Genomic DNA, 21,160 nt, shown 5'->3' with positions numbered 1-21,160 from the left:
AGTAGCTGGTATTACAGGCGCACGCTGCCCCCCACCCTGACTAATTTTTTTTTTTTTTTTTGTATTTTAGTAGAGATGGGGTTTCACTGTCTTGCCGAGGCTGGTCTCAAACTCCTGACCTCAAGTGATCTGCCCGCCTCAACTGCCCAAAGTGCTGAGATTACAGGTGTGAGCCACTGAGCCCGGCCGGCTTGTGCAGCATTTCCCCCGCTTTATTTTTTTTCTGAGACAGAGTTTCACTCTTGTTGCCCAGTCTGGAGTGCAATGGCGCGATCTCGGCTCACTGCAACCTCTGCCTCCCAGGTTCAAGTGATCCTCCTGCCTCTGCCTCCTGAGTAGCTGGGATTACGGGTGTATACCACCACGCCCAGCTAATTTTTTGTATTTTTAGTAGGGATTGGGTTTCACCATGTTGGCCAGGCTGGTCTTGAACTCCTGACCTCAGGTGATCCACCTGCCGTGGCCTCCCAAAGTACTGGGATTACAGGCACGAGCAACCTCGCCTGGCCTGGTTTGTGCATTTTCAACTTTGCAAAGATACTTGTATTTATACTTTCATTGACATGTATGAAAGTTTAATACAATGTAATGTTTCACAGCCTATTTAACATTTGCTATTGTCTTTTTAATTTTTTTCTTTCTTTTTTTTTTTTTTTTGAGACAGATTCTTACTCTGTTTTCTGGGCTAGAGTACAGTGGTGCGATATCAGCTCACTGCAACCTCTACCTCTTGGATGCAAGCAGTCCTCCTGCCTTAGCCTCCAGAGTAGCTGGGACTACAGGTGCGTATCACCACTCCTAATTTTTTTTTTTTTTTTTTTTTTTTTGAGACAGAGTCTCGCTCTGTCTCCCAGGCTAGAGTGCAGTGGCGTGATCTCAGCTCACTGCAAGCTCCGCCTTCCGGGTTCATGCTATTCTCCTGCCTTAGCCTCCTAAGTATCTGGACTACAGGCGCCCGCCACCACGCCTGACTAATTTTTCTGTATTTTTAGTAGAGACAGGGTTTCACCGTGTTAGCCAGGACCATCTCAATCTCCTGACCTCGTGATCCGCCCACCTTGGCCTCCCAAAGTGCTGGGATTACAGGCGTGAGCCACTGCACCTGGCCTCCAACTCATTTTTTAAAATATGTTTTGGTAGAGACAAAGTTTTACCATGTTGGCCAGGCTGGTCTCGAACTCCTGACCTCAAGTGATCTGCCCACCTTGACCTCCCAAAGTGCTGGGATTACAGGTGTGAGCTATTACACCTGGCCTATTTTCTTTTCTTTTCTTTTTTTGAGGTGGTCTCTGTCATCCATGCTGGAATGTAGTGCATCTCAGCTCACTGTGACCTTCACCTCCTGAGCTCAAGTGATCCTCCTGCCTCAGCCTCCCGAGGAGCTGGGACCACAGACATGCACTACCATGCCCTACTAATTTTTATATTTTTTGTAAAGATAGGGTCTCACTCTGTTGCCAAGGCCAGTCTTGAACTCCTAGGCTCAAGCAATCCACCCACCTCAGCCCCGCAAAGTGTTCCTCCAAAAGTGTTGGGATTGTAGGTGTGAGCCACTGTGTCCTGCCTGACTTTTTAATTTTCCCAGTATGATGATTGTGAATGGTATCTGGTTTTCATCATTTTAATTAGCACTTCCCTGATTTGTAATGAGGTTCAAAAATCTTTTCATGGGTTCACTAGCCTTTTGTGTTTTCTTTTCTGTGAAATGCCAGTTTATGTCTTTTGCTCATTTTTCTTTATGAAGCCGTAGGCATTCTTTATATATTCTAGATATTAATATAGATTATTAATCCATATTAATCTATTGTCAGTTTTCTATGTTGCAAATATCTTTTCCCATTTGTGGTTTACCTTTTCACCTTTTCATTTTTTTTTGTTTTAAGAGTGCAAGGATGATGCTGAAAGGAATAACAAGGCTTATCTCTAGGATCCATAAGGTGAGTCCTGACTGACCTGAACACTCTGTGCATATTGCCTTTAGGTTCCTGGGTTCTTATTTTTAGATGGATTCATTGTATCTAGAGTGAAATGCTCTGGAAAACTTCATATGTAATAGGTTTCAGTAGAATAATTGTGCTTGAGAATTTACCATGGGATAGGAGAATTAATATTTTTCCAGAAAACATAAGTAAGTTTGACTGTAATTATCTTTATCAACTTTATTTCTCTAGCCAACTAGAGAATGGTTATCATCCCTTAATGAAGTATTTAAAAGAAAAACAAGTTGCCAATTTACAGCTTTAGCATCTAAAATAGAATAAAAAATAAAATTGTACATGAAAAAGACCATTCTGCTGGTTTGCTTCATTTTTTCACCAAATAGTTGTTCAGTACTTTGTTTTTGTTTTTTTTTTGAGACGGAGTCTCACTGTGTCACCCAGGCTGGAGTGTGCAGTGGTGCAATCTCGGCTCACTGTAACCTCTGCCTCCCGGGTTCAACCATTTCTTCTGCCTCAGCCTCCCGAGTAGCTGGGACTACAGGTGCGTGCCACCATGCCCAGCTAATTTTTGTATTTTTAGTAGAAACGGTGTTTCATCATATTAGCCAGCCTGGTCTCGAACGCCTGACTTCGTGATCTGCCCACCTCGGCCTCCCAAAGTGCTGGGATTACAGGCATGAGCCACTGTGCCCAGCCTTCAGTACCTTCTATATGGCAGGTACTCAGAATTCTAAGATGCCTCATTTCACTAATAATAGTTATTATTTGTTGGGTATTATTATGTGCCAGGTAATACACTAAGTGCTTCATTTTTTTTAATCCTCATGATCCACCCATGAACGAGATAATATCCTTGTTTCACAGATGTAGAAACTAAGGATGAGATTGGCTAGGTAACTCACCTGAGGAAATAGTCTGTGAGGCTGCAAAGCCCACACGAGGTGCCAGGTCTGTCTGACTTCAAAGCCTGTGGCCTAACCACTGTGCTCTATGGCATTTTATGGTCCATGTTCTCCAGAAGCTTATAGTCCAGTAGAATCATGAATAAATGACTATTTCAGTACGGTGCTCTTATAGCACCAAAGAGGAGCACCTGAGCTGGATTAGTCGCGTCAGTAGGAGATCCGGAAAGACTCAGAACTGAGCCAGAAAGACTGGGTCATTTTCAGCGGATTATTTAATTACAGATTAGATTTCCTAGAAGAGGAGCCCTTCCTCCTGTCTGGCTCTCCCTGCATGTGCCCCTTCCCTCAGGCCTATATATGAATACATAAAATAACCCATTATTATAAAATGAAATGAAAGCAAGGATCAGCAGAGGGATGGATTCTGGACTCAACTGATCATATTACAAAGCTAAAATAAATTTCCTTTATCGGCTGGGCGCAGTGGCTCATGCCTGTAATCCCAGCACTTTGGGAGGCCGAGGTGGGCAGATCACCTGAGGTCGGGAGTTTGAGACCAGCCTGGCCAACATAGTGAAACCCTGTCTCTCCTAAAAATACAAACATTAGCTGCGTGTGGTGGCACACGACTACAATCCCAGCTACTCAGGAGGCTGAGGTAAGAGAATCGCTTGAACCCAAGAGGTGGAGGTTGCAGTGAGCCGAGATCATGCCACTGCACTCTAGCCTGGGCAACAGAGCAAAACTCCATCTCAAAAAAAAAAAAAGTTCCTCTTTCTTAATAACAGTCGCGAAAGACCTGAGGCCAGACTACAGCGCGCTGTTGGTGAGAGAAAGTTTTGGGTTTTTTGTTTTTGTTTTTGTTTTTTAGTTTGGTTCAGGGTGACTGTATTAGTCAGGGTTCTCTACAGGGACAGCACTAATAGGATAGAAGGATATATGAAGGAGAGTTTGTTAAGGAGTGTTGACTCACACCATCTGGTGAAGTCCCACAGTAGGCCATGAGCAAGCTGAGGAGCAAGTCAGCCAGTCCAAGTCCCAAAACTCCAAAAGTAGGGAAGCTGACAGTGCAGCCTTTAGTCTGTGGCTAAAGGCCTGAGAGCCCCTGGCAAATCACTGTTGTAAGTCCAAGAGTCCAAAAGCTGAAGAACTTCAGAGTCCAGTGTTCGAATGCAGGAAGCATCTAGCCCAGGAGAAAGATGAAGGCTGGAAGACTCAGCAAGTCGGCTCAACCCACCTTCTTCTGCCTGCTTTATTCTAGCTGCCCTGGCAGGTGATTAGATGGTGAAACATTGAGGGTGGGTCTGCCTCTCCCAGTCCACTGACTCAAATGTTAATCTCCTTTGGCAACACCCTCACAGACACATGCAGGAACAGTACTTTACAGCCTTTAATCCAATCAAGTTGACACTTAATATTAACCATCACAGTGACCTTCTAGATTGGCCCACAAATGCTCTTTCAAAAACTGCAAGATGTTCATTCTGGAACTGTACAGAGGCAGTTGTACACATAGTTGTTTTCTCTGGAAACAACAGTCTACTTGAGTGATATATATATAAAACTTTAAGAATTAAAGATTCCATTTTGCTGTAGGCCAGGCACGGTGGCTGACATCTGTAATGCCAGCACTTTGGGAGGCTGAGGCAGGCAGATCACCTGAGGTCAGGAGTTCGAGACCAGCCTGACCAACATGGAGAAACGCCATCACTACTGAAAATACATGATTAGCCAGGTGTGGTGGCACATGCCTGTAATCCCAGCTACTCGGGAGGCTGAGACAGGAGAATCGCTTGAACCCGGGAGACAGAGGTTGCAGTGAGCCAAGATCACACCATTGCACTCCAGCCTGGGCAACAAGAGCGAAACTCCATCTCAAAAAAAAAAAAAAAAAAAAAAGATTCCATTTTGCTAGCTTTTAATCTGCTTCAAAAAGTACCTGTAGTTTCAGCTACTTGAGAGGCTGAAGCAGGAGGATCATGTACGCCCAGGATTTGAGACTGACCTGGGCAATATAGCAAGACCACACCCTATGTCCAAAAAAAAAAAGTATAACAAAAACGTCATCACATTACTGTAGAAATAGCACCACCTTGTGGTCCTTGAATAGTTTGTTTTCCACTTTGCTTTGTAAAGAGACATGGTGCTTTCTCTCCAGTAGATAAAACTGAGTAGCGTTTAAGTAGTACTAGGGTGTATTATTCAGATTGCTATGCTGAAATAACAAGCCTTGTATTCTCAGTGGCCTAACACAAAGGATATTGTTTGTGTTGTGTGCGTGTGTTTTGCTTTATTTTTCTGTTCCTATCTTTCAAAAAGGTTTTGCAAGCAAGATTGAAGTCTGGATGGAGGGACAAAGGTTTACCTTTTTGGGATACATCTCAACATGTAGCTTTTAAGATGGGGAGGGAGAGATAATTTATACCTCACACTTAATTGGCTCTGACTAGAAAGGATGCAATAACACAAGTTATTTCCATTCATAGGTCTTTAGCCAAAGGAATCACATGACCTCTCCCTTGTCTTCAAGGGAGGCTGAGAAGTGTAGAGAACGATTTGGATATTTCCCAAGCATTACTCCTTCTGCTGTAATTTACAGTCATACATTCTCAGACAGAGCTGGAGCAACTCTAGTACTTGACAGTTACTTTATATTAAAATCTACAAGTAATGGTTCAGAGGTTTCTGTGTATACTTCACTGAGTTTCCTATAGAGCATTTACTTTTCTTCATGGATGCTCTACGTACTCTCTCATTGCATGTTTTCAGTTTCAGATTATTTATTCCAGGGCAAAGGGCTAAGTACTTTGTAGTGTGTTAAGTACTCAGAGAGGGAGATACAAAAATGAATAAAATCTAACCCCTTCTCTTCTAAGCGTGTAGCCTAGGAGACAAACATGTATAACATAACATGATACAATTTTTTTTTAAATAGAGACAAACTTGGATGTGAATTCCAGTTCACTGCCTAAAACTTTGTGACCTTAATCAGAATTACTCAGCTTCCCCGAACCTTGTCTTCCCCATCATAACAAAGGGTTGATAATATTCTGCCTATCTTCTAGGATTTCTAGGTTTAAAACTAGTACATATATAATACTGTATTGCCTGACATCTAATAGATACTCAGTTAACAGTAGGCATGAGTACAACTCAAGGCAGTGTAATAAAATTGCTGTGCAATACAAAGAGTGCTATTAGCAGAAAGGAAAGAGAATTACTTTTGACTGGAGGTGTCTAGCAAATTTTCACTGAGGATGTGACATTCGAGTTGAGGTTTGATGAATGGGAAGGATTTAAATGGGGAGAGAGGGAAGTTGAAGTAGAATGAGCAGAAGTATAGAGGCATAAAAGTGACTTGTTTTAGCATGGTCATATGGTTATAAATGTAATTACAAAGGTAGGCTGAAGTCATCACAGTGGTCTAGATTGTTATGCTAAGGAATTTGAGACTTATTTTTGACATCATTCTGGAACCTTCTAAGCTTTTTAAATTTTTTTTATTGTCAGGGTCTCACTGCTGCCCTGGCTGATGTGGAACTCCTGCCCTCAAGCAGTCTTTCCACTTTAGCTCCCAAGTAGCTGGGACTACAGGAGTGGACCACCACACCTGGCTCCATCCAAGCTTTTAGATTAGTCAAAGGTTAAACCTATTTTTGGGAAGATGAAGGACTACGAAAGAGGAAAAAATCAAAGATTTAGAGATAAAAGTTAAAATGTTATGTGTTGGCCGGGAGTGGTGGCTTACGCCCATAATCCCAGCACTTTGGAAGGTTAAGGTGGGCAGATCACCTGAGGTCAGGAGTTCCAGACCAGTGTGACCAACATGGTGAAACCCAGTCTCCACTAAAAATACAAAAATTAGCCAGGCGTGGTGGCAGGTGCCTGTAATCCCAGCTACTGAGGCAGGAGAACCACTTGAACCTGGGGGCAGAGGTTATAGTGAGTGGAGATCATGCCATTGCACCCCCGCCTCGGCGACAAGAGTGAGACTCTGTCTCAAAAAAAAAAACAAAAACAAAAGTGATGTGTACAATACTCTCTCTCAACCTGTGCAGTGGGTATGTTAGACACAGAATTTATGTATGGAGTTTAGGATCATGTCATAAAATGGGTATAAGTGTGAGGAGGGATGGTACAGAGATAACTTATATTTTCTGCACTCAAAAAACTGCTTGGTAGGCTGGGCATGGTGGCTCACGCCTGTAATCCCAGCACTTTGGGAGCCTGTGGCAGGAGGATCACCTGAGGTCAGGAGTTTGAAACCAGCCTGGCCAACATGGCAAAATCCCATCTCTACTAAAAATAGAAAAATTAGCTGGGCGTGGTGGCACATGCCTATAATTCCAGCTGCTGTAGAGGCTGTGGCAGAAGAATCGCTTGAACCCAGGAGGCGGAGGTTGCAGAGACCCAAGATCTTGCCACTGTACCCCAGCCTGGGCAACAGAGCAAGACAACATCTCAGAAAAAAAAAAACACCACCACCAAATGCTGCTTGGTGAGCCAGGTGCAATGGCTCACACCTATCATCCCAGCAGTTTGGGAGGCCGAGGCAGGAGGATCACTTGAGTGCAGGAGTTGGAGAGCAGCCTGGGCAACATAGCAAGACCCTGTCTTCAAAAAAATTAAAAATTAGCTGGGCGTGGTGGCATGCGCCTGTAGTCCCAGCTACTTGGGAGCCTGAGATGGGAGCATGGCTTGGGCCTGGGAGTTTGAGACTACAGTGTGCCGTCATTGTGCCACTGTACTCCAGCCTGGGTAATAGAGCAAGACCCTGTCTTTTAAAAAAGAGGGTGAAGGCCGGGCGCGGTGGCTCAAGCCTGTAATCCCAGCACTTTGGGAGGCCGAGACCATCCTGGCTAATACGGTGAAACCCCGTCTCTACTAAAAAATACAAAAAACTAGCCGGGCGACGAGGCGGGCGCCTGTAGTCCCAGCTACTCGGGAGGCTGAGACAGGAGAATGGCGTGAACCCGGGAGGCGGAGCTTGCAGTGAGCTGAGAGCCGGCCACTGTACTCGAGCCTGGGCAGCAGAGCAAGACTCCGTCTCAAAAAAAAAAAAAAAAAAAAAAAAAAAAGAGGGTGAGAAGCTGCTTGGTGAGACTATAAAATACAGATAGCTTTCATATGATAACCTATTTATTAAGCAACGCCCTTATTACACTATCCATGATATTTCTGTTCTCTCGCTTCTCCTGGCTGCATTCCCTAATCTTTTCCTCATAACACATCTTTTCACTTTCTGCATAAGGCTTGTTATCCTTAAGCTCAGTTTTGGAGTTTTTCACTCACCATTTTGTTAGATTTGTCTCCTGAAATCCCCCCTCTTCCCCTCTCTGTTGGTTCAGAGGTTTCAGTGTACAGTTCACTGAGTTACCTATAGAGCAGTTTGCTTTCACTTAGCTATGTATCTGACATACTCCCTTATTACATGTCTCTAATGAAAGATTCTTTATTCCAGGGCACAATTAGCAGGAAAATTGTTACAGGGCATGTAATTATAGCTGTCACATAGTGAGGAGCATTGCACTGATCCCCTGATAACTGAGGTGACTGACAGAGAATGAGAATTACACAGTTTTGGCAACCATTCATCACTGTGCAAGCGCATTAAAAGAGCTTTCCTGCTTCAAGTTTGCTAATGGTTATGCTGTGTATGCTCCTGAATAATCTCTGACAGAATTGTTTGTTTCCATATAGGACAGATCCCTGATAAGGCAATACACAGACTGGAACAGATGTAGAATATGAACAATGTCATTGGACTTAGTGAATTTTAAATAGTAACAGGGATCTTTTTTACATAGAAGAAAAATGTATGTTAGTGACATCCCTGTTACAGACATGGCTCACCTTCTCAGTGTTATAGCGAGCATAAAAAGTTTGATTGGCCAGGTGTGGTGACTCAAGCCTGTAATCCCAGCATTTTGGGAGGCAGAGGCGGCCAGATCACCTGAGTTCAGGAGTTCGAGATCAGTCTGGCCAACATGGTGAAATCTCGTTTCTACTAAAAATACAAAAAATTAACTGGGTGTGGTGGCATGTGCCTGTAATCCCAGTTACTCAGGAGACTGAGGCGGGAGAATCACTTGAACCCAGGAGGCGGAGGTTGTAGTGAGCCAAGATCGCTATACTCCATTGCACTCCAGCTTGGGCAACAAGAGTGAAACTCTGTCTCAAAAAAAAAAAAAAAAAGTTTGATAACCCCATGACACTGAAATGATTTCTCTTACAGTTGGACCCTGGGCGTTTTTTACACATGGGGACCCAGGCAAGCCAAAGCATTGCTGCTCACCTAGATAACCAGATTCCAGTTGACAGTCCCAGAGCTATTTCCCGCACCATTGAGAATGACCCGGTGAGTTAATAATGTGTATATGGGGTTTCTCAGGACTTATGATTTGTGTTCCTATCCTCATTTTGCATAGGAAGACTGAAACTGCAAGAAGCTTAGTAGATTTGCATTTACTCAGATAGTGCATCTGAGATAGCACTCTGGAACCCAGATTCTCCCTGTCCCTGTCTGATACTGTGGTAACATACACTGGCCAGCTCCATCCATATCTGCTCCCATGTAATCCCGACTAGTGAATTCATCTAGTTTCACAGATTTTGCTGAGCATAAAGTTGTCGAATACTCAATACTTACTAAGTTTAATTTCTTACAGGGTAAGTTTGCCAATTATTATTGCTTATATTATGTGTTGGGTGACAGACTTTTTCTTAAAGGACTATGTAGTGAATATTTTAGGCCGATGGACTGGGATGATCAGTCACAAGTACTCAACTCTGCCATAAACAAATGGGTGTAAACATGTACCAGTAAAACTCTGTTTACAAAGCATGTGCCCAGCCATAACTTAACAACCTCTGGTATGGAGAATACTAAAGAAATTAAACTACTTGCCCACAATTTTCTACCAGGGTAGGTTCAGAACCCAGTTTTTCTAATAACCAATCTGGTGTTATTTTGCAGTTTTGTAAGTGGATTTCCTAGGGTCTGGAGAGGGAACTAACTTGATTTGTTATGAGAAGAGCAGCATTTAAAGTGAATTTTGTCTGCAGAAGCCAGGATTCCAGCAGTATCTAGTGTTGCATTTTCTAGTCCAGTTCCCCATTAGACTGGATATTGATTTCTTTTTGTTGCTACCTCTCATAAATGAAATTAATTTGTGGTCTGTGCTGTAATGTGAAGAACCAGTAGCTTCCTTCCCCTGCCCCTACGCTCTGCGTCTTCCCATCTTAATACAGTCTGTGTGGAAGGAAAAAAAGAATCACCCATTACCCAAAACATGATCTCAGCAGGGTGTATTTTAAATATATCTCTAGCCTTTGGCCATGCGGGGTGGCTCATGACTATCATCCTAGCACTTCGGGAGGCCGAGGCAGGAGGATCACTTGAGGTCAGTTCTAGTCCAGCCTGGCCAACATGGCGAAAGCCTGTCTCTACTAAAAATACTGAAATTAGCTGGGTGTGGTGGCGGGCACCTGTAATCCCAGCTACTCAGGAGGCTGAGGCAGGAGAATCGCTTGAACCGAGGAGACAGAAGTTGCAGTGAGCCAAGATTGCGCCCCTGCACTCCAGCCTGGGCAAGAGAGCAAGACTCTGTCTTAAAAAGTATATATATATTGCTGGGTGAGGTGGCTCATGCCTGTAATCCCAATATATATATACCATTCACCTATTTTGACAAACACAAAATGAAGTAGAATAAATGAATCAAGCCACTGAAGTGTCTTTCAGTTTTCTCTGTAATTGTAGTCCTTTTATCTGCCAGTTCCTCTGGGGTTTCTATGGAAACAGCAGCATGCAGATGATCTTGTCACGTGACTGGAGCATCTGTATACACAGCACAGAAGAATCCAGATGGCAAGAATTGTCTTTGCTACCCCTACATCTACGGTTTACTTTGATGAGCAATTGGCTTCATTATTTGGGCCACCACTTTTATATACATACTGGGTTTGGGGACAGCAATCAGCATTCTTGGCTAAGATAAATGAGGATGGGCACAGTAGCTTATGCCTGCAATCCCTGCACTTTGGGAGGCCTAGGCGGGAGGATCACTTGAGCTTAGGAGTTCTAGACTAGCCTAGGCAACATAGCAAGACCCTAACTCTAAACAATTTTTTTTTTTTTTCGAGACAGAGTTTTACTCTTTTTGCCCAGGCTGGAGTGCAATGGCGTGGTCTCGTCTCACTGCAACCTCCACCTCCCGGTTTAAGTGATTTTCCTGTCTCAGCCTCCCAAGTAACTGTGATTACAGGCACCCATCACCACGCCTGGCTAAGTTTTGTATTTTTAGTACAGATGGGGTTTCATCATGTTGGCCAGGCTGGTCTTAAACTCCTGACCTCAGGCAGTCCACCCACCTCAGCTTCCTAAAGTGCTGGGATTACAGACGTGAGCCACTGCATACAACCAAAAAAAATTTTTTTTTTCTTTTTCTTTTTTTTAGACGGAGCCTTGCTCTGTCGCCCAGGCTGGAGTACGGTGGCATGATCATGGCTCACTGCATCCTCCGCCTCCCAGGTTCAAGCAGTTCTGTGCCTCAGCCTCCCGAGTAGCTGGGATTACAGGCACCTGCCACCATGCCTGGCTAATTATTTGTATTTTTTGTAGAGACGGGCTTTCACCCTCTTGGCCAGGCTGGTCTTGAACTCCTGACCTCATGATCCACCGACCTTGGCCTCCCATAGTACTGGGATGACAGGCATGAGCCACCGCACTTGGCCAAAAGTTTTTCAATTAGCAGTGCATAGTGGCATGCGCCTGTAGTCCCAACTACTCGAGAGGTTTAGGTACAAGGATCACTTGAGCCGAAGAGGTCAAGTCTACAGTCAGCTGAGATCAGGCCACTGTACTCCAGTCTGGGCAACAGGCTTTCTCAAAACAATGGGAGATATCTTTTCCAGCTTTATAAAAGATGAGTGGTCCAGGGCGCAGTGGCTCACGCCTGTAATCCCAACACTGAGAGGCTAAAGCGGGAGGATCACTGGAGCTCAGGAGTTCAAGACTAACCTGGGCAACATAGCAAGACCTCATCTCTACCAAAAAAGTCAAAAAATTAGCCAGTTGTAGTGGTGCACACCTGTGGTCCCAGCTACTCGTGAGGCTGAGGCAGGAGGATCTCTTGAGCCTGGGAATTGGAGGCCTCAGTGAGCCGTGATTGCACTACCGTACTCCATCCTGGTAAACCAAGCAAGATCTTGTCTCAAAAAAAAAAAAGAAAAAACAAGACATAAAGGCTGGGTGCAGTGGCTCACACCTGTAATCCCAGCACTTTGGGAAGCCAAGGCAGGCAGATCACTTGAAGACTAGCCTGTCCGACATGGAGAAACCCTGTCTCTACTAAAAATACAAAATTAGCCAGATGTGGTGGCACATACCTGTGATCCTAGCTACTTGGCTGAGGCAGGAGAATTGCTTGAACCCAGGAGGCAGAGGTTGTGGTGAGCCAAGATCGCACCATTGCACTTTAGCCCGGGCAACAGGGGTGAAACTCCATCTCAAAAAAAAAAAAAAAAAAAAAGAATACATAAGGATATGAGTGAGTAGCAGGCCTTATCCAATTTTCAAAGTCTTGGTCACAGATAAGAAGACAAGGCTGGGCTAGGCACTGTGTCTCACGCCTGTAATCCCAGCACTTTGGGAGGTCGAGGTGAGTGGATCACGAGGTGAAGAGATTGAGACCATTCTGGTCAATATGGTGAAACCCCATCTCTCCTAAAAATACAAAAATTAGCTGGGCATGGTGGCGCGTGCCTGTAGTCCCAACTGCTCGGGAGGCTGAGGCAGGAGAATCGCTTGAACCTGGGAGGCGGAGGTTGCAGTGAGCTGAGATCACACCATTGCACTCCAGCCTGGGTGACAGAGCGAGACTGTCTCAAAAAAAAAAAAAGAAGAAGACAAGACTAGGCAAGGTGGCTCACCCTGTAATCGCAACATTTTGGGAGGCTGAGGCAGGCAGATCACCTGAGGTCAGGAGTTTAAGACCAGCCTGGCCAACGTGGTAAAACCCCGTCTCTACTAAAAACACAAAAATTAGCCGGGTGTGGTGGCACATGTCTGTAATGCCAGCTACTGGGAGGCTGAGGCAGGAGAATTGCGTGTACCTGGGAGGCGGAGGTTGCAGTGAGCTAAGATCGCGCCATTGCACTCCTGCCTGGATGACAAAAGTAAAGCTCCATCTTAAAAAAAAAAATTAAGCCGGGTGCAGTGGCTCATGCCTGTAATCCCAGCACTTTGGGAGGCCCAGGCGGGTGGATCACGAGGTCAGGAGATCAAGACCATCCTGGCTAACACGGTGAAACCCCATCTCTACTAAAAATACAAAAAATTAGCCAGGCATGGTGGCGGGCTCCTGTAGTCCCAGCTACTCGGGAGGCTGAGGCAGGAGAATCGCTTGAACCCGGGAGGCGGAGCTTGCAGTGAGCTGAGATGCAGCCACTGCACTCCAGCCTGGGCGACAGAGCAAGACTCCGTCTCAAAAAAAAAAAAGTATATATATATATTTATATATATATATATATTTATTTATATATATATACACACACACATACACAGATAAGAAGACAAAAAGAAAGTCTTGGTCACTTTGTCACCATTATACCTGTTTGCACTCTTATTTCCTAGGCCAAGCATGGGGATCAGCACGAGGGTCAGCACTACAACATCTCCCCCCAGGATTTGAAGACTGTATTTCCCCATGGCCTTCCTCCTCGCTTTGCGATGCAGGTGCTCAAGACAGGGAATGGTACTGGGGGGAGCCCAGAATACAAGCTGCTGCAAAGGGGTTGGGCTAAATGAGAAGAAAATTATAAAAGATGAAATTTAATCTGAAAAACAGAAATTCATCTGTTGATTACCTTTTGTGACTAGTACAATTACTTTAAGCTCATGTTTAAACAGCATTGATGTTTTCCTCCTTGTATAGCCCAAGAAGATTCCAGTAATTTCAGCATCAAATAATTGTAATTTGCCTTGGCAAAATATCATGAAAATAGTTAATATGCTGCACTAAAGCAAAATCATAATATACTCCTGAGCTAAATAGAAGCGATATTTTGATTAGATGCATTGGTTTTTATTCTCCCATGTATTTTGTGAAAATGTTATCAAACTTGCCTGTGCAGGTGAGTTTTAGCGTGCGAGCCAGAGGATCTTATTTCTTCAGTGTGGTTTAGTTCAGGAAATTAGATGAATAATAAGGGCATAACAGGTCGGGCGCTATGGCTCATGCCTGTAATCCCAACTGCACTTTGGGAGGCCAAGGTAGAGGGATCACTTGAGCCCAGGAGTTTGAGACCAGTCTGGGCAACATAGGGAGACCTGTCTCTCCAAAGATTAAAAATAAAAAATTATCTGGACATGGTGCACACCTGTAGTCACAGCTCCTTGGGTGGCTGAGGTTGGAGGATCACTTGAGCTCAGGAGGTGGGGGCTTCATTAAGCTGTGATTGCATCACTGTACCCCAGCCTGGGCAACAGAGCGAGACCTTATCTCAAGCATAAAATAAAGTAAAGTATAACAGGCCAGGCAAGGTAGTTTATGCCTGTAGTCTCAGCACTTTGGGAAGTGAAGGTGGGACGATCGTTTGAGTGCAGGAGTTTAAGACCAGCTGGGCAATATAATGAGACTGTATCTTTATTTAGAAAGAAAAACACGGGCAACCTGCTGGGGTCCCCTTCCACACTGTGGAAGCTTTTTTCTTTTCCTCTTCGCAATAAATTCTTGCTGTTGCTCACTCAAAAAAAAAAAAAAAAAAAAACATTTAGTCCTGTGCGGTAGCTACTTAGGAGGCTGAAGCAGGAGGATGGCTTGAGCCCAGGAGTTCAAGCTGCAGTGAGCTACGATAGTGCCACGGCACTCCAACTTGGGCAACAGAGTCTCTAAAAAACAATTTTAATTAAAAAAAATTTTTGTTGTTGTTAAGATTGGAAATGGGACACAACCAGAAGAAAGCATCTGCAGTGGCACTTTAAACTGTTCAAGACATTCAAGTACAATGTTGATTTAGCTTCAGGGTTGTGAGGTGTTGTCTTTAATTAACTATTTGAAGTTATTTTCAGACTGGGTTAACCAACAATGCTCTGGAAGAACTTAAACATTCTTTTCATAATTTTCATTTACGTGAAGGCCCACTTCCTCACCATTATTGTGGATATTAGCATTGTCATACTGCCTAATATGACTTTTTTTTTTTTAATACTGCTTCTTTTGGAGCAGACCTAACTGATGGACAGTGTGCCTAGAGTAGCTGACTTTATTTTATTATTATTATTATTATTTTTTTTTGAGATGGAGTCTCGCTCTGTCGCCCGGGCTGGAGTGCAGTGGCTGGATCTCAGCTCACTGCAAGCTCCACCTCCCGGGTTTAGGCCATTCTCCTGCCTCAGCCTCCCGAGTAGCTGGGACTACAGGCGCCAGCCACCTCGCCTGGCTAGTTTTTTGTATTTTTTAGTAGAGACGGGGTTTCACCGTGTTAGCCAGGATGGTCTCGATCTCCTGACCTCGTGATCCACCCGTCTTGGCCTCCCAAAGTGCTGGGATTACAGGCTTGAGCCACTGCGCCTGGTCTATTATTATTATTATTTTAATTACAGAGACAGGGTCTCACTCTGACAGCCAGGCTGGAGTACGGTGGCGTGACCATAGCACACTCTACATCTCTGACCTCCTGGGCTCAAGTGATCCTCCTGTCTTGGTATTTCAATGTGCTGGGATTACAGGTGTGAGCCACAGCTCCCAGCCCTTATGTGCCTTTTTTTTTTTGAAACAGAGTTTCACTTTTGTCACCCAGGCTGGAATGCAGTGATGTGATCTCAGCTCACTGCAACCTCTGCCTCCTGAGTTCAAGTGATTCTCCTGCCTCAGCCTCCCAAGTCACTGGGATTACAGGTGCTCGCCACCACGCCTGGCTAATTTTTTTTTTTTTTTTGAGACGGAGTCTCACTCTGTTGCCCAGGCTGGAGTGCAGTGGTGTGATCTGGGCTCACTGCAAGCTCCGCCTCCTGGGTTCACGCCATTCTCCTGCCTCAGCCTCCCGAGTAGCTGGGACTACAGGCGCCCGCTACCACGCCCGGCTAATTTTTTGTATTTTTAGTAGAGATGGGGATTTGCCGTATTGGCTAGGCTGGTCTCCAACTACTAACCTCAGGTGATCCACCTGCCTTGGCCTCCCAAAGTGCTGGGATTACAGGCGTGAGCCACCACGCCCAGTCGACATTTGTTTTAATACCTGTATCATGTTTTTTTGAACATTGACGCTTCCATTAAGTTTGGAATCGCCTGTCAAATCCTACACCAATTCAATTGTTTTGTTAGGATTTCTTTTAAAAATATCAACACTGGCTGGGTACAGTGGCTCATGCCTGTAATCCCAGCACTTTGGGAAGTTGAGGTGAGCAGATTACTTAAGGCCAGGAGTTCAAGACAAGTCTGGCCGAACATGGTGAAACTCTGTCTCTACTAAAAATACAAAAATTAGCTGGGCATGGTGGCACACGCCTGTAGTCACAGCTACTTGTGAGACTGAAGCAGGAAAAACGCTTGACCCCGGGAGGCAGAGCTTGCAGTGAGCTGAGATCGTGTCACTGCACTCCAGTCTGTGCGACAGAGCGAGACTCTGTCTCAAAAAAGTTAAAAAATTAGCACTATTTTAGTTATACTTACAAACAGTATTTGTTAGATATTCTTATTAGTAGACGTATTTTAATATTTTCTTTGCAAGTCAGTTTCACACACATTAGTGCTTCCCAAATTTCCCGCCAAAGTATTCTGGTAGCAAAAGGGGAATGAACACATAAACTCTGAAAGGTTAGTATGCTAGGGGTGTGAGGTATGGATGGCCTTAGAGTTGTGGGGGCAGCTGGTAACGCCTGCTCCTGAGCTGCCATGTATTTAGTTCTAGAGAAAAAAGTAAATGGTTAAAGTAATAAAAATAAATTTTAGGCCAGGCACGGTGGCTCATGCCTATAATCCCAGCACCTTGGAGGACCTAGGCGGGCGGATCATGAGGTCAGGAGTTCGAGACCAGCCTGACCAACATGGTGAAACCCTGTCTCTACTAAAATTACAAAAATCAGCCTGGCGTGGTTGCGGCACCTGTAATCCCAGCTACTGAGCAGGCTGAGGCGGGAGAATTGCTTTAACCCAGGAGGCGGAGGTTGCAGTGAGCCGAGATCACGCCACTGCACTCTAGCCTGGGTGACAGAGTGAGACTCCGTCTCAAAAAAAAAAAAAAAAAAAAAAAAAAAATTAACTAAAAATAAATTTTAGGCCGGGCGCACTGGCTCATGCCTGTAGTCCCTGCACTTAAGAGAGGCCGAGGCGAGGGGATCACCTGAGGTCGGGAGTTTGAGACCAGCCTGACCAACATTGAGAAACTCCATCTGTACTAAAAATACAAGATAGCCGGGCGTGGTGGTGCATGCCTATAATCCCAGCTACTTGGGAGGCTGAGGTGGGAGAATCACTTGAACCGGGAGGCAGAGGTTGTGGTGAGCCGAGATCGTGCCATTGCATTCCAGCCTGGGCAACAAGAGTGAAACTCCGTCTCAAAAAAAAAAAAAAAAGTTAATGTTTATTGAATTATTAACTTGTGTCAGAAATTTTAAGCATTTTTCTTTATGCTTTCCATATTTACAGTGGCCCTAAGTGGTATACATAATTTTGTCACGAGACATACCAATTATTTATAGATTTCAGCTGAGATAGAATATATGCTTCAGTAACAGGAATAATCAAAAGCTGACTATCATGTTACTTAGTGCGGAATAATGTATTTCAGTTTTTAGCTAAGTTATATGGATAGATTTTCAAACTCAGTACCAACCCAGCTTCTCCTAACCGAATAAATTAGAGGCATGCAATTTGATGGTCTTGGTTGCCACTTTTGGCAGAGTATGTATACCAAGAACTGGCTAGAAATTCCACACCCCACCCACTCCTTCCTTCTTTCCTATTTTATCAGGTGAAGACATTCAGTGAAGCTTGCCTGATGGTAAGGAAACCAGCCCTAGAACTTCTGCATTACCTGAAAAACACCAATTTTGCTTATCCGGCTGTACGATATCTTCTGTGTATCCTTTCCTGCCTGCTTGGACCCTCATGAACCAATGCTTTCTCCCCTCAAATAAGGGAAAAGAAGAAATGAAAAAAAGTACTATTGAGGCCGGGCACTGTGGCTCACACCTGTAATCCCAGGAGTTTGGGAAGCCGAAGCAGGCATATCACCTAAAGTCAGGAGTTCAAGACCTGCCTGGCCAACATGGTGAAACCCCGCATTTACTAAAAATGCAAAAAATTAGCCGGGTGTGGTAGCGTGCACCTGTAATCCCAGCTACTTGGGAAGCTGAGGCAGGAGAATCGCTTGAACCTGGGAAGTGGAGGTTGCTGTGAGCTGATATCAAGCCACTGCACTCCAGCCTGGGAGACAGAATGAGATCCTGTCTCAGAAAAAAAAGCAAAACAAAGCGTAGCTACTGTTCATAGTACAAATGATCCTTCTAGTCATGTTTTCTTTAACAACACATATTTTAGATGGAGAGAAGGGAACAGGAAAAACCCTCAGTCTCTGCCATGTTATTCATTTCTGTGCAAAACAGGACTGGCTGATACTACATATTCCAGATGGTGAGAACTTCCTGTTGTTTCTTCTGTCTGTTAGGTTTAGTTATCCTGTTACTGTGGTAACAGGATAAATGCAAAACTTGCATTTATCTCTTTTGCAGCTTTAATTTTTTTTCTTTTCTTTTTTTTTTTGAGATGGAGTTTCGCTCTTGTTGGCCAGTCTGGAGTGCAGTGGTGCAATCTCAGGTCACTGCAACCTCTGCCTCCCAGACTCAAGAGATTCTCCTGCTTCAGCCTCCCAAGTAGCTGGGATTACAGGTACCCACCACACCACCACACCCAGGTAGTTTTTGTAGTTGTATAGAGACAGGGTTTCACCATGTTGGCCGGGCTGGTCTTGAACTCCTGACCTCAGGTGATCCACCTGCCTCGGCCTCCCAAAGTGCTGGGATTACAGGCATGAGCTACTGCGCCCGGCCTCAGCTTTAACTTTCCTAGCTAAAGGAAAAGGCTTTGCCAGTCACGATGGCTGACACCCATAGTCACAGCACTTTGCGAGGCCGAGGCCGGAATATTGCTTAGAGCCCAGGAGGAGGCTGCAGTGAGCCGTGATTGCACCAGTACACTCTAGCGTGGGCAACAAAGCAAGACCCTGTCTCAAAAACAAACAAACAAACAAACAAAAAGCCTTTGCTCCAGATGTAGAGCAGTCTGAGCCCATCCATCATGATTTCTTCATGCTATTATTGCCAAGCAGGTTACAAGGTGAAGTCAATGTGACAAAAGGAAATTGGAGTAAAAGCTTCCTGAAGCCTTTTGATGCTAAGCAGTCCTTCTTTTGATATTTAATACCCATGAGCATAATCTTCTGCCTTAGAGGTCGCCATGGAGTTTTTTGTTGTTGTTTTTTTGTTTTTGTTTTTGTTTTGCCATCGGTTAACAATCCTGAGTACCCATAGAGCCTTTTACTATTTATCAGCATTCTAGAGTCGTCAGTGTGGATTGTCAAAACTTGCATTTATCTCTTTTGTGTTCAATGTTGTGTGCATCCACATTTTCTTTTTTATAACAACCCTGCTTGCGTAGTAACATCACATTTTCTAACTTAGCTTTCAAACCTGCTGGTAAGCAGAAGTGACATTTAATTCACTTGGTATGATTTATATATTGATTCTAATCATAATGTTTAGTCTAAGCTGGACCTGACAAGGCCAGGCACAGTGGTGCACCAGACTTTGAGAGGCTGAGGCAGGAGGATCGCCTGAGCCTGGGAGTTCAAGGTTACAGTGAACTGTGATCACATCCTGCCTTCTAGCCTGGGTGACAGAGCAAGAGGCTGTCTCAAAAAACAAAGAAAAGAGCCGGGCGCGGTGGCTCAAGCCTGTAATCCCAGCACTTTGGGAGGCTGAGATGGGTGGATCAGGAGATCGAGACCATCCTGGCTAACACGGTGAAACCCCGTCTCTACTAAAAAATACAAAAAACTAGCCGGGCGAGGTGGCAGGCGCCTGTAGTCCCAGATACTTGGGAGGCTAAGGCAGGAGAATGGCATAAACCCAGGAGGTGGAGCTTGCAGTGAGCTGAGATCCGGCCACTGCACTCCAGCCTGGGCGATAGAGCGAGACTCTGTCTCAAAAAAAAAAAGAAAAGAAATATATATGAGAAACTAAAGTCATTTCCCATAACTTAAAAGAGGCTGGAATATTTTGAGTTGAATACAGTTTCTGCCTGGCTTGTTTTCTTCTGCCTCTTTTTTTTAAAGCTCATCTTTGGGTGAAAAATTGTCAGGATCTTCTGCAGTCCAACTACAACAAACAGCGCTTTGATCAACCTTTAGAGGCTTCAACCTGGCTGAAGAATTTCAAAACTACAAATGAGCGCTTCTTGAACCAGGTGACTAGACTCTCAGTTGAGTGCTTGGTAGTCGTTATATGGATTCTTTGTGCCCTGAGTACCAGTGGACCATGGAGAACTGATACTGGAGTTGGAATAACTGTATCATTTTTAATTTCTTTTTGTAAGTTTTGCTCACAGTGGACTCATAACTTGAAACTCATTTATCCATGTGAAATAAATAGGCAACAGTAAGTTGTTCCCATTTTGTGGGTAGCAAAGTGAAATCCAGTTGATTCATTGACTTGTCAAGGTATAGCCTCCAATCCCTGGCAAGCACATTTCCAACTACATGATTTTCTCCAGATAAGATCTTTTTAGGGAACCAGAAATGTATTGGAAAAATTCTTTACCCTGGTGATGCTTGGATACCCTGTCTAGACCAGGGGCCGTTCAACTCTGGGTATAAATCAGAGTCACCTAAGAGCTTGTTAAAAATGCAGATGCCATTCTGGACATTTTCATCAGAATCCCTTATGTATGTTTTTTCAAGACTCCAAGCAGAAATGGATTAGAAAGCATTCACTTTGGTCAGGAGTTCGAGATGAGCCTGGCCAACATGATGAAATCCCGTCTCTACTGAAAATACAAAAATTAGCTGGGCGTGGTGGTGCATGCCTGTAGGCCCATCTATTCAGGAGGCTGAGGCAGGGGAATCTCTTGAACCTGGGAATCAGAGGTTGCAGTGAGCCGAGATAGCACCACTGCACTCCAGCCTGGGTGACAGAGCGAGATATGGTCTCAAAAAACAGAAAAAAGAGGTCAGGCGTGGCGGCTCAGACATGTAATCCTAGCATTTTGGGAGGCCGAGGTGGGCAGATCACCTGAGGTCAGGAATTCTAGACCA

At 44.5% G+C, this 21,160-nt stretch overlaps 1 protein-coding gene across 5 annotated transcripts in view; it reads left to right on the top strand.

Annotated features, from left to right (window-relative positions):
- Positions 1–21,160, top strand: part of DAP3 (death associated protein 3) — a 52,063-nt gene that overhangs the window by 23,793 nt on the left and 7,110 nt on the right. For 3 of the 5 annotated variants that reach the window (XM_030937150.1, XM_010368109.2, XM_030937151.1), the window contains 6 exons: positions 1,884–1,937; positions 9,081–9,203; positions 13,482–13,583; positions 17,822–17,930; positions 18,391–18,483; positions 20,183–20,313. In XM_030937150.1, the coding sequence (XP_030793010.1) occupies positions 1,893–1,937; positions 9,081–9,203; positions 13,482–13,583; positions 17,822–17,930; positions 18,391–18,483; positions 20,183–20,313 (603 nt within the window). In that variant the 5' untranslated portion in view covers positions 1,884–1,892. Of the gene's footprint in view, positions 1–147; positions 167–722; positions 783–1,883; positions 1,938–9,080; positions 9,204–13,481; positions 13,584–17,821; positions 17,931–18,390; positions 18,484–20,182; positions 20,314–21,160 lie in introns of those variants that run through there. The other 2 variants (XM_010368113.2, XM_010368112.2) reach the window with 2 other exon arrangements.

The sequence above is a fragment of the Rhinopithecus roxellana genome, chromosome 8, assembly GCF_007565055.1.
Source record: "Rhinopithecus roxellana isolate Shanxi Qingling chromosome 8, ASM756505v1, whole genome shotgun sequence".
Lineage (NCBI taxonomy): Eukaryota > Metazoa > Chordata > Mammalia > Primates > Cercopithecidae > Rhinopithecus > Rhinopithecus roxellana.
Note: the sequence above shows the minus strand (reverse complement) of the source record. Positions and strands in the feature narration are given on the sequence as shown.